Source organism: Hipposideros armiger, unplaced genomic scaffold (genome assembly GCF_001890085.2).
Source record: "Hipposideros armiger isolate ML-2016 unplaced genomic scaffold, ASM189008v1 scaffold_801, whole genome shotgun sequence".
Classification (NCBI taxonomy): Eukaryota; Metazoa; Chordata; class Mammalia; order Chiroptera; family Hipposideridae; genus Hipposideros; species Hipposideros armiger.
Genome location: NW_017732151.1, coordinates 54962 through 69111, shown reverse-complemented (window position 1 = coordinate 69111; position 14150 = coordinate 54962). Strand labels below are relative to the sequence as shown.

The window sequence follows — 14150 nt, the reverse complement described above, 5'->3', positions numbered from 1 at the left end:
GACGATTTTGAACAGATGGGAAGAGCAATTTTGGTCAATTTGTGTGCGATGAGTTGCATGTATTCTCCTTACTGTCAATACCCTTTTGTTCTGTTTGGGAGCACAGTGTTTTCTCAGAAGGGTCTCATTATTTAACTGTTTTGTTTTAAAGTTGACACTTCCAGGATCATCAGCATATGGTGAGTTCAGATGTCCTATTTGACTTTTCTCTACCCAAATTTGTTTCTGTAATCTACTTTTCATCCATTTATTCAGTGAATTTAAAACAGAACCTACATGTTTACCTGTGGCTTCAACTTGATTTTGACTTTGTATCGCCAGCATAGAGTCTGAGCCGGTTTAATCTAGAAAATTGGAACATTAAACTGATCATTTATGCATGAAAGTGGATGGAAAATATCCTGTACACAAACACACAGAGACACACACAAGGTCATACAAATGTTTTCATTTTAAATCCAGATGCACAATGACCAAAAAAATGTATTTAAATCTGAAGAGAACATTTTGTAATATTCAAATTTAGATCCAGGGTTTTACTGAATGAGTAATATGTTTTATTTTCATTGCAGAATATTAACTAATTTGAATATCACAACGAACAATGTGCTCATGGAGACATATCTTTCTGCGAATGGTGTTGTGTACATAGGTGCTATGTATGTATAGCACACTGGCTTCCTTTTCTTCCTACTTGTTTTTGAAGAAATAGAATTTAAAATTTCCTCACCTCTAATCTTAATTCATAGTAGTCTTTAAATATTTTTGCTTTGTGCACAATTAATATTTACTTTGGAGTTTACTATATGTATATAGAAATCTGAAAACAAAGATGCTAAAATCTGAGTTGGTTCAACAATCAAAGGTTGTTTTTCAAACTTTGGATCAGAAAATGGAGTTACTGATACTACATAAGCAAATGAAAGTGGAGTGGATATAAATATGTGTGTATGTATGTTTACATATATGCAAACACATCTACACAAACACATACACACACGAAACACATGCGCACACATACACTCATGAAGACATTCTGCTTGTGCCCTCCTCAACTAAGATTAAAGGGCAACAACTTGACTTGGAGCTGATGGATCCTGGAAAAACACAATGATCCCTTCCCCAATTCTACCACACTGTTCCCTTCCCCAATTCCCCCAATAAAATCTATAACAAAACAACAACAACAACAACAACAACAAGACATTCTGAGCTGGTTTCATGCTATTCAGCATCTTCCTGAGAATAGGATGCACCGAACTCTCCTTTGAGCCCCTCTGCAGCCTGGTTCCATGTCCCAGCTTTATGGGTTCTGGTCACATGGCTTTTGAGATGTTTCTACAGGCGTATCCTCTGTGCAGTGAATTCCACTTGCCCAGAAAACACCTGCTTTTGTGTTTGTGTTTGTGAAAGTCCCCTCCTTCCAGGGACCTGCACTTGCATGACAACCTTTCTGTACCTATGTGTTCAATCCCACACCAGGGCGATGGCTCCTAGTTACCAAGAGCATCTGACTGAAGAGCAGATGACCTAGAGTCCAGTTCAGGCTCTTCCACTATCGAGCTTTCTGAAATGGCCACTGATCTGTTTGGGTCTCACTGCCCTCATCCATGGAACAAAGATGGTACAGAGTTAATGCTTTCCCAGGATCCCTTTTACCTCCTAACCCATAGGGTATACAACTGATTCTATTCCAGTTGGAAAAAGAGCAGTCAGTGGGAGGTGGACGTGATCCTCACCCCATTTACACTGTGGAAGGTAACCCTTCTTAGAATCATGGTGGCTCACACTACTTTAACTAGAAATGGGGATTTTTAGAGGGGCGGGAAAGGAGGGGAAATAAGACAGAATAAAACTCACCTAGTTTCACACCATTAGATGGCATTGCTAGTGACAGAATAATGAAGAGAAATTTTCTGGACTTAATCAAATGTGATGTTAGTCCAATTCAAGTATTCCTCATACACTACAGATATATGGTTTATATACTGGAGATATTATGGGGATGAAAATGGAACTTATGAATTTTCTGGCTCTTAGTGAGGTAGAGATGAGGTTTGTGGAAAGAGGGCACTGACAGCCGAGCAGCACACTTTTGTTTTCAGGAAATGTCTCTAAGGATGAATAGGACTGTGATTTTCTGTATATTATGGGCTGAGTTGTGTGCCCCAAGTCCATATGTTGAAGCCCTATCCTCCAAGACCTCAGAAGGTGACTGCATTTGAAGGTGGGGGTTCTTTAAAGAGGTGACTAAATTAAAATGGGGTCATTGGGGTGGGCCCTAATCCAATAGAACCATGTCCTTATAAGAAGAGATCAGGATACAGACACACACAGAGGGATGAGCATCTGAGAACACAGGGACAAAACAGCCGTCTACATGCAGAGAGGCCTCAGCAGGAACCAACCCCACCCACACTTGGGTCTGGGACATCCGGCCTCCAGACGGTGAGATGATAAAGTTCCATTGTGTTAGTCCCCCATTCTGGGGTACTTAGCTATGGCCCCTGAGCTGACTAATATCCTATCTAGACTTTTTTGTATAGTTAACTTAGACTAATAGGTAGAAAAAGCCCCTCTTATTCTAAATTTTAGTGCCAAAAATGTATACCACATTTTAAGAAAGGAAAAAACTATATTAAAATTGTAATACTCAATATATACTGACAACAAAAAATGAGTACAAGCCACGTTTGACTTCTGCAATTACAAGAGGTGTTCAAAGTGGTTACCATCAGTGTAATTTTAATACAGTTTTTTTCCTTTCTTAAAATGTGCATACACTTTTTTTGGCACCCTCTGTATTATGTGTATATATGCATAGGTATATGCACACGAAATGTATGTGAAAAACTGTATATCACAACTTATAATTCAAAGACTTCCTACTTTATGATAAGTAAATGGTGGCAGAGAGGAATTTTGCGAGTAGAACAGCGTAAGTGCTCAGTAAATAATACTCACTAGTTTGTAGTTCATATTGCCTGTGGGCTACATGAGCTGTTCGTGGAGTGGCCTCATCATTGCTGATCTGCACTCCATTCATTGAAAGAATCTTGTTGAAAACACTGAAGCAGAGCCTCAATTAAACGACTCTTTAGGGTTTGTCCTCCTCCTGTTTTGTTAGCCTGTTTTGACAGCACCGTGGGGTCTGTCTGGCTCTGCGGGTTCCATCGCGTCCACCCAACGAGACACGTGTGAGCGGGCCCAACATCTGTGCGGTCAGCTTGGTGGACAGTAGACGTGTGCCCTCCGTGCTTTCTGAAAGTGTTTTGTAACTGGCTTTTCCGCGTGGACAACGGAGAAGCAGCCAGAGCCAAAGTGGGAGGTGCCTTCCGTCTCTCCCAGGGGACATTTTCAGCTTCTGTCACTGTTTCCTCCCTGCTGGTCAGCACAGTGGCTGACACATAAAGGTGTTCCATCCATGTTTGTTGAGCGAATAAATTCAAACCCAAACAGCAATGACGTAAAGATAAATCAGACAACGCCCTTTAGAACCTTGCAACCTAATGGACAATTAGCGCCCCCAGCAGGCACAATGGTGTACAATGCTGTAGCCTGTCCGCTGATTTCTGAGAAGTCACTACGCACACAGAGCAACGGTGGCCATTCAGTTCTGCAGACAATGCTACAAAACAAGAACTGAAGAAGCCACATCTGTCCCCAGTTGTTATCACTCCAAAGGCGGCTTATGAATGTCATCCCCATGCACATCCCCACATTGCGTGTTCCATGTCAACTGCTACAGCTCATACGATCTGCACACACTCTCTTTAGAAAAACGTTCCCTTCTGTTCTATTCTCAATATTTCTTGAAGCAATTCTCGTATCAAAAAAGAAATCAATTTTCTCAATGGGTTTTAATTGAGTAGCTATTATGTTTTGACATTGTGAAAGGAATAAAATGTTCAAACCTAGAGGAGTTTATAGTTTAATGATTTAGTTGTTATACAGGAGTTTCACTTGGAGTTATAAAATAAATACAGAAGAAATCAAATTTTGTAAAAAATATGATATTTTATATTTTAAACAGTTTCCCATAGAATCTAATATTGTGCGGGAGTCTTGGGGTTTATTTTGGGTCCCTATTTTGATTTGCATGTGTATGTTTATATCCACACATGCCATCTAAGCTCAGAGAAAAGGATCCTGTCAACTTGTTTTTCTTGCATCTTTTCAGTTCTCAGCTCCTTGCTTAGCCCATAGGAGGCACCTGAGGAGATGTATTTGCAAATGAATAAATGGAACTTACACACATCAAATACAGCCCCTGTCTGAATACACAAGAATGTTTAGGGGAAATTGCAAACAGCAGAATTGGGTAGTATGCCCCACACTTTTCAATCAGGAGCCTTTTCTTTCTGTTTGGGAAGATACAGAGCATACAGCGCAGGAAGATGAACTCTAAACAGAGCACAGGAAGAAAGAGACTTGGGAGTCATTCTGCCCCACTGACCCTGCCTCTGCTGACCCGGCCCCTGCTGTCTGTGTCTTTCTCTCCTCTTCCCTCTCCTGCTGTCAAAATCCCTTCTCTCTTGTTTTATGATGTAAGAAGAGCACAGGTTATTTTTTATTAGTGGCAAAGACAAAAAGATTTATTTTGCGTCTTCATGTGAAATATGCACAAAGGGAAATTTTAAAAAACGGTGTTTTGGAACTTTTACCATGAAGCACTTAATGTTTTCCTCAGTACTACAACACGTGATCATAGACCAAGGTCACTTTTTCACTATTTCTCAAGGAGTTTGAGCTCTCAGGCATTTAAGTCAAGATTTTTTTCTATGCATGGATTTTTAAATGTTAATCTACAAATGAGTATATATAAGAGTTCTGATGTTCCAGGGTTAGAGAACCTTTTAATATTACAATAACCATTATTTCAATAAATGCTTATATGTATTTTACATCTTGAGTCTGTCATCTCATATATTATATGCATGTAGTAGGAATCTACAAAAAATACACACATGCAATTTTAATGACTTAACTTCCATTCATTATCTAGATATAAAAGCCCAATTATAATTTAACTTTCCTAAAAATATTGGACTGAGAAAACTCAAGTGATAACATAAAATTATATGAACTCTCAAATGTGTTAGCTCTAACATGACTAACCTCACCATCCTGAGTGTTTAACAAGTAGCTGTCTCCCTGAGTTCCACTCTGAGCTGAGTAGGTTTCCATCTGCAGTGGCTGATCGTGGGGTGGTGTAAGGACTGGAGTCACACTCACTACCATCAGAGTCACTGTCAGAGAGGACAGCATCCCTCGGTTCAGTATCTCTCAAGAGCTCTCAGAGGTTAGTATTTTGCCCATTCTGTTGTACTCAAGTTTTTTTTAAAAAAGCTACTGTTTATTCTGGTATTTTTCCTAGGGATGTAGCAATGATTTTTATTTCAGATTTATTTCGTCTTCAGAAAGAAAATCAGCAGCATGGACTCACTTAAATTTTAAAAATTTGTCCTTGAACTATATGTTTTGAATTTAAAAAGTCACTTTCTGTTAGAATTCTGTTAGAATCTGGATAATCCTTTTCTGACTTTCATTGACATTATTAATATTTAGAGTTGAAGCACAAATAAAATATCTTTATGTCCATGGTTAAATAAGGCCCTGTATGTTTTTATCCACCTTAAGGAATGGTAAAAGGTGTTATTTTTTAATATCCTTTTGCTCATCACCCAAATTTATAAAACATTCCTTTTTATTTTTAGTTGCACATGTCAGATAGTGTCTGAGCTTGTGTGCATTTTGCTTCGGCTCTCAGGTCGGAACATAGTCTAATAAAAAGAGAGCGTGTGTTTCCTTTAAGGACACGTCTGTTTCCACAGCCACGAGCCGAATGGCCGAATGTGAGTGGAGCATCTGTGATGGACAGGGGTGAGTGAACCCAGCCAGACTCAGGGTGCAGACGAGGTCAGAAGCTATTTTGCTGACGTTTCTGTCATGTTTATTAAATTGCACTTTTCCAAAAGCAATTAAACTTTTAGGAAATATTGCATTCATTTTAAAGAGAGGAAATCTCTGTGCTTCTGATGGATTCAGACTGATAAAATCAGTTTTAAAATCGATTATGGGTGTCCAGGGTGTACGCTCTGAACCAGCTTATTACGGTTCCCATGCCTGCTTCTTAGAAACAGCACTGCCCCCACTTACTGTTTGTTTTCAACCGTAGAAGGGATTTGACTGGGTTGGCGTTTTCAAGCAGTGACTGGCTCCCCAGTGTCAGAGAACTGAGCCCCCCTCCGTCCTGTTTTAATACCACATTGACAAGACGTATTTGAGAAATCACGGAAGACGCTGCAGAATGATGAGGCAGGTCTTCTGTCTATCGGCTGTAGGAAACAAGAATCCGGGGTTTCATCTCGAATAAATGGAGCGGCAAAGATTAATTAAATCTATAAAACTCTCCAGCGTGCATCCTGGTTGGGGTGTTTAAAGGAGCGCTTTCTGTTTATGTGCGAATCACCTGGAAGAGTTGACCGATGGCTGAGGTGTAAGACTCACTTTGCTGAGTAGGGGCCTCCAGAAAAGAGGGCTTACTAATATAACCCAAGCAATATGCCTTTTATTTATTATAATAAATAAATAATGGTGAAGCCACAGCAACCAAAAGAAAGACACCTTTATAAATAGTTCTCTGCGGGCACTGTTATAAAGTGCCTGGTGGGATGGAGGTAACGGGATTTTAGCTAAGGCGAGCAGGTATTAACACTGGAAGTAATGCCTGTGGTACTCCACCTTTTGTCTCCACTGCTGACTTCTCCCTAACCGTTGGGAGAGTCTGATCGTACAAGGTGTGGACACAGGGCTGGACCTCTTGGCTTGAGCCGGCTGCCGTGAGTACTGATGCTGGAAGTGCGTTAGCAGCCCCATGAACGCTAATTGCCCTCTTAGCACCAGAGCCGCTCTGCCAGCCACCTCCACCCTGTTATGTCAAGGGGACACGGCTAACAAAAGCTCCTAAGATTTCACGTACTAGGCATTCCAAAGAAATTACCTAAAATGTAAAAGTCACCTGAGCTTGATATTCTAAGTCGTGCCCACCTTAAACCTAAATGCTATCTTGCATTGTTTATATAGATGTTCCATTTATGGGCACTATTTCTAAATCAAGCATAAAATTCCCTCTTTAATATGAATACAAAATTTACATTACCTGCTTGCTATTTTTTGAGATTTAAAAAATGTTAACATTAACTATTGGTAATTTTCATAATTTAAAACAGATGATAGTGAATTTGTATTATCTATGTATACGTGTGTGTATTTTATGACACAAAGATGACATTTACTAGCCACTTTGTCACCAAAAACCAGATACTAATTGTATTCATTCCCCATCAATAAAATAATAAAATGAAATTATTTTGCTGCCCTTCAAACTGAGTACCTGTAACTAGAATAAAAGATGGCTAAATAGCCACAGTGTATGGAGAGGCCCAGGCACTGCAGTTAACTCTTTATTTTCAAATATTTATCAGTCTTCTGAAAAAACGTCTGTCTTTGCAAGCGGCCATGTTTATTTTGGGGAAAATTAAGACTTTTTAAAAAAGCAAACATATCCATCTCTAGGTTGCTAATTCTTTGATGTGTTTCCTGGAAAATTAAATTCACTCACAAATTTGCAGGAGACTCAGGTCTCTAAGAGCCACATTTGCTGTGATGCTGATGATTTAACACAGTCAGTCACGGAGTCAGACGCAGCAGCCGGGCCCCACTCCTTGTAAACAGAAGTTTACTAACTGCACTAAGACAGTCACACTTGCAAGCATGACAGCGTTCCTTGTTACATTTCCACACGCGCCTCCTTTCCTCTCTAAGGTTTTCCCGGAACATATCCAATTTACGCTTGGATAGAGAACTAAACAGACTTTCTCCCCTTCTTTTTGAAATTAACATCCCTTTATTTGATAGGGATACATTCGTAAATGAATTATAATATATTAACGGCTAGGAATAAGCAATTCTCTTTGCATAATCGAGTACTTAATGTCATGCATTTCGGTATTTCAGTGGAGGAAAAACATCTCATTGAAAAGATTGGGTTAATTTGGGGTCATGCTGGATACAGACACGGATGCCGTGGTTGGGGTCCTCTGCCGCACCTCAGGCCGCGCTCGCTATGGAGCTGTTCTTGTAATGTATGACCACCTGGACAGTGCTGACACTCAGTAGTTTGGGTGTTTGTGAAGGACTTCCTGCTCTCCACACGTCACTAATCATTGGCTTTGTTGTTATTTTTTAGTTTTGAAATGGCTGTAATAAGTGCTTTTAAAATCCTGCTTACCATGTGGAAATGTAACCTTTTAGAAATTGTGCTTGCTAGTAATGAAGAGCCTAATTTACCTTTAGTAATAGTGCAGGGCCTATTTAAATGAGGAAGGACGAGGCAGCATAATTGTTTGTGATTTTATGAGTTGCCCCAAACTGTCCATATTCCCAAAACACTGAACGTCACTTTCTTACATTTTAGAAAAAGAAGTAGGCAGATATAAAAATTGTTCATCTGTTTCAACTGTCCTTACTGTGTATATGTACATATATATACACAACAAATGTGTTTGTGTGTGTGTGTGTGGTTTTTAAATTGAACACTGGATGCTTTCAGAGCATAAATTATCTTCCCACTCCTCAAACCAGAGAAGTACAATTTTCTAATTCTGTATTTCCTTACAAAATGCTTGCAACAGGACTTGTGCAACAATCTAGTCACCACTATTTAGATACAGATACATGAATTCCATATTTTTATTCTAAATTCACATTCACTTATCATATCTAATACCCTCAAAACAATCTCAGATCACTGCTATGACACGGATCATCATAACCAGAGGTACTAACACAAATTCTACAAAGAGAAAGAAAAAAAGAAAGCCCTACACCATCAGATGGTGGCAAACGGTTTAATCAATTTAATTTCATCACTAAATCCAGTCCTTCCTCCGGAGCTGTCAGAGTGAGGGGATGTGGCTGTGTCCCCACTGCCACACGGGTATGTTGGTTTGCATTGCCGGGGGTACAGAGCCACACAGCCCCTCTACCTGTCCTTGGCACAGCCTCACTGCCATTAACTTTTCACAGAACTTCATTTCACAGCAAGCCCATGCCTGCTATTCCTCTGCTCCACTCATTCTGTTCCCTTTGCCAGCGTTTTATGTGCATTTCCCAGCGCCCAGCACCTGGCCCATCTCCCTCTTTCCCGTGACTCCTCGTCTTACTTTCCCAGGGCTGCACCTTGGGTTGGTGTTGGCAGAATTCACCTTCACCTTGCTAAAGCTCTTTATAACCCATCACCCTGGAACTAGGTCTACATTTCAAGAGTTAACTTATTTTGCTGTCAAATGCCTAAAAATAAAAAAGAAAAGACATGTGCCGATGCCCAAGCTCAATTAGACAGACTCACAGATGATTGTTTATGCAACATTTCAAATAGTTCTCTAAAGTTCCTTCTCTCTCTCTCTCTCTCTCTCTCTCTCTCTCTCTCAATTTCAGTGATTGATGCACTTAAAACCCTCTCCTCCTGCTTACCTCGTGGAACCAGCTGATTCTGGCTTAGTTCCCAATCCATTTCCTAACGTGTTTGCATTAAAAGAACAATTTTAAAAAAATTCCAGAAACTTCAGTCATTTTACACATTATATATGCTAATGGATCAAATATTAAATACATTTGTTATTTACAGAATGCATTTCATGCTAATATATAGCTTTTTTTTAGGAACACTAAACGCATAAAAGAAACAACAACAAATATGAAACAGAATATATGTACTATGTTAATAATTAAAAACACACTTATGAAATTCTTCAGACATATTACCATGCAATGGTTCAGAGATTAATTGATGACATTTTAAATGTTTTCTCCTCATAGACGACACTGTTTTGATGAGTATTGCCCCTTGTTCTGCCTGTTGGAGCTGATACTAATTTAAAGAACCTTAAATCTTTACTTTGGTGATTTTGGGTTAAAATATACACCTTCTATAATATCCATAGGTTCAGTTCTTTTCAAATAATGGCAGACTAATCTAACCACACAGCGTCAAGGTGGCTGTGCGTGAATCCCCCAGAAACAGCAGTGTTTCCAGATTGTCCATGAGGACGGAGCTCTGTGGGCACAGGGAGGGCAGGGAGCAGACAAGTCTAACTACCAGCACTGCTAGCATTTGTTGGAAGTCTCTGAATGAAACAGGAGCAGAATAAACTGACGTGGCTTTCACACGTTACATGGCGGACGTTCCTTAACCACATGTAGAAAAATGAGATGGTTTCCTTGTCCTTTTCAGGTTATTTTTTAGCTGCCTGGTTTTCTCATATACAAAAGCCAAATCTTGACATTTCTCATTTGCACAGAAAATGTAAATCGTTCATCAATAATGTCTAAAAGCAAGTCCCAATGAAAAATATCACACAGAGAAAATGCAGAAATGGTACAGAACCAGGTCCCAATAAGCTAACAGAAGGGACTCAATTGGTGGGTGGGTGAGGTTCCTTTTGACTGTCTTCCCTAAAGTTTGTCTGAGAGAGAAATGCAAGTTCTGGCTACTTAAGAAGTTTTTCCATTTTTATTTTTATTTCTATTTTGGATTTTTTTGGACTATGCCGCTTCCTGTGTGGTGTGATGACTGAGGACTACCCAGGACGGGAAAATACTTCACTTCCAAGGTGATGGCTCATACTTATTAATAATGAACGTATTGCATCAATTCTACACTTAAGCTGTAGCTACCGAGTTTTTCATTTCAGAGCCCATAGATTATCTTGACAATAAAAAGAGTAATAAAAAGATCCTGCCAAAGCCACTTTTGGAGTACGCATGCAGAAAGCTGATAGCATTTCGCAGCACTGGAAACTGAGGGTTCCCCTGAACCTTCAACGCTGACTCTTGTTCATTAGAATAGGTGGTAAAAGAAATACCACTGGCAAGAAAGCCTAACGTTCATTTCTCAGGCATCTGTTCCCGCATCGCAGGAGCCCGTGGGGTGTGCTCAGCGTGGTTTCCCTCGGTGCTCCAGGGGGCCTTACTGAAACTCCTTAGCCAGCATCCACACACACCTGGATTCCAAATTGTGATACAGGAGAGTTCTAATGTTAGACCCGCGTAAAGGCTGAGACTATTCTATTCAATTACTGTTGTTAAGAGTCATGAGTAGTAAAACATAGTTTGAATTCACCATTGTGCTGATGGAAGACGAAAACAACACCCAGCCCCTGTAATCACTAGGCTTATATTTTATACACCACTATGCTCCCAGGAAAATGTGAATGTCAACTGACTGTCCCATAATTGCTATGTCTCCTTTTAAGTTGACTGCTTATATTTATGTTGTTCACTTTTTCCTAAAAAGTAAGTATTTTGCAGTTTGATTTGACTCCCCTCCCAAGCTAGCAGTCAGCAGTCACCCCGCACGTACATCTCTGAGTAATAGAAATTAGTGCACGCTCCTGGTTACCCTTCCCCACTCATTTCTGGCTATGAAAATTAAGAGACTTAGTATATCCAAAGTAACCAAAACACAGCAATTTTTCACATAAAAATTTTAATGGGAATTGTTATAGTTAAGTTTATAGCCAATGAAGTCTTCCTCCAGATTTCTTATTTTTCTTTCCCAAATTGAATGCTTCCTAAGCTGGTATGACTGACATTTAAAAGTAAGAAAAATAAATTTGGAGAAAGGCACCCATGTCCATCAGTTTATATTTTATTTCTATAGATTGCTTTATTGTGAAATATGATCAGTCTTTAAAATATTTAAAGAGACTTAAAAATATTGGGGAGCATAAAGACTTGAAGTACATCAGATCATGTTTCCTTTTGCCTCTTTTCAAAGTTACACTCATTAAATTTTGCGATTTTTGTCAATATCGATGTCACTTTCTGTTTGTGTGATTTTGGAAAGACCTTAACAGATCTGTTTGAAAATGAGAATTTCAGATCGCAAAGTGAACAGCCGGCCGACATTCGTTTCATGAGCTCCAGAGTTAACGAGGATTACTACATCCCTCGCTTGTAAACCAAGGGCTCTGACACCTCTCAAGGAACTTGCTGCTGGGCTCCCTGAGGTCCTGACATGCAATCATAATTAGCGATTGTTTCATATTGGCATTTATATCTTCAAAGTGTCTAGCTAATTTCTATTATTGGGAGAAGTCCTCAAGGACTTGAGGGCTGTTTGGGAGCAGTTAGGAAAAGATGGGGCACAAACTTATCATTGGCCACTACAGAAGTGACATTCTCCGGGGAGGACTTAGACACAGCCCTACCTAACGAGGCCTCCTGCCCTAGAAAAAATGGAAAACCTGGTTTGTTACAGTGGTGTCTTTCCATCTGTTCTTTATGGCTTTGTATTCACTTTCTAAAAAAGGCAACACTTTTCAAATCATGTAAGAACTGAACTTTCTCCTGCAGACCCCTGACAAGGAGCTGTCTGTCAGCAGCCCTTCTGCGGGCAGAGCAGGTGGCACCGGGAGACTTGTTACCCTTGCAGGGTGCACACACGGGCTGTGTGGACATTTTAACACATGGCCTCTGGAGAAGGAGCTGTGGCTGGTTTTCCATCAGCACCTCTGTGGAAGGAAGCCCTGGGCTGGGGTTGGGGCTGCTGACTTCAGGGAGTCTGACAGCAAGAAGACCAGTAACCAGGCACCAACACAACAGGGTGTCAGCAGCAACCTGTCATCGGCTGTTGCTTCTCCTTTTCTGCTTTGTAGTTTTCCCCACTAACAAGCTATAATGCCTATTTCTCTTTTTATGTATTAATTTCCACTTATTTCTCCTGGACAAGCCCATGCTCGCAGTTGATCCCAGTGTTTACAAAACAACAGAAGCACACACAGTAGAAACTGTCAGCCAGTTTGGGGAGGCGGCTGGCAGGGTGTTGCCCACTCCTCCTCCATGACAATTTGGACGGGAAAGCTGGCATGAGGTCTCTCATCCCTCGTTTTTAGGGATGCTGGCATAAGTGACTGTTTCCTTTGGCACCGTGTGCTAATGTTGCCTCTCAGAGGGTCAGAGGCAGCACGGATGGCCGAGGAGTGACCAGGAGGGACCCAACCTCTAGTCAAAAGAACGGCCAGTCCCCTACCCCTCTCCTCAGCACTGACTCCTAGCCAACACTCTGCTGAGCCCTCTGATCTGTTCACTGTCCCCTCTGGGCTGGCCGAAGCCTCTGACTGTTTGCAAAGGGGTCTGAACTCGGAGCGCTCTGCTCTGACGCCCCATCAGCAACCTACAGGGGAGCCGCGGGAAATCGCGGAGCCCACAGATCGCAGGAGAGTTTGCAGGGCACCCCGTAGCCGGCACCCGGCACCAGGTCCTTACCTTTCCTCTTGGACCTCCGTCTCCGACGCCTCTTTGACTTGCATCTGAGTTGACTACTCAGCCCTCCGGACCCTCTGCTGGTCCCCAACACCGATGCCATGGCTGAGGCTCGGGAAGTAGAGCAGGGCAGGAATCCTTTCTTAACCAGTTTCGCCTTTCCTGCTCCCGCCGCGGCTGCCGCCTCTGCTAAACGCTCTGCTTCTGCAAATCAGGGAGCAGGCTCACTTTTTAGGACCGAGCACTCCCGCGGCCCCCCTCCCTCCCTGTCTCTCCAATTGTCCTGTCACTTGTTTCCAGCTGGGCTGCAAGCCTGTGATCGGAGCCTGGGTGCCCACCGCTCCAGGAACCCGCGGGGCGGGAAGGAAAGGCGCGCCCAGCGGGCGGTCTGGGCTCTCCACTTTCCTCCCGGCGGCGGCCTCTCCGGGTCTGGGCTCCAAATGCAGGGCTTCCACTTTGGCACCTCTGCTAGTTGTTGGGCACCAGCCACTTTGAAGCCAATCACGCAGGGAGCTTGTCTATTTGCTGCTGCAAAGTCTAATTAGATCCAATCACAACTGTCTGCTGCCTCTGACATCAGCACCGCCAGCCCTTTGCGTCCCCTGGCAGCTTGCAAACTCAGCTCCCATTTGGACGGAGAGAGCTGCCCGGGACCTGGTGGAGAGGGAAGGAGGCTGCAGGCAGGGAGGGACAGCCACCCGGCACAGCCAGCCTGTCAGGAGAGCCCGCCATCCAGGCTCAGCTCCAGACCAAACAGTGCTCTGTGCTTCTGCCATCTCAGGAAAGCGCAGCGACTGCCTCTCCAGCCAGTTCTTAACTAG

The 14150-nt window shown here is 41.9% G+C and overlaps 1 protein-coding gene across 2 annotated transcripts in view; it reads right to left on the bottom strand.

Annotated features, from left to right (window-relative positions):
- Nucleotides 1-13758, bottom strand: part of ADARB2 (adenosine deaminase RNA specific B2 (inactive)) — a 400959-nt gene extending 387201 nt beyond the window's left edge. For both annotated transcript variants that reach the window (XM_019628648.1, XM_019628649.1), the window contains exon 1: nucleotides 13333-13758. In XM_019628648.1, the coding sequence (XP_019484193.1) occupies nucleotides 13333-13432 (100 nt within the window). In that variant the 5' untranslated portion in view covers nucleotides 13433-13758. The remainder of the gene's footprint in view (nucleotides 1-13332) is intronic.
- Nucleotides 13759-14150: the final 392 nt, after the last annotated feature.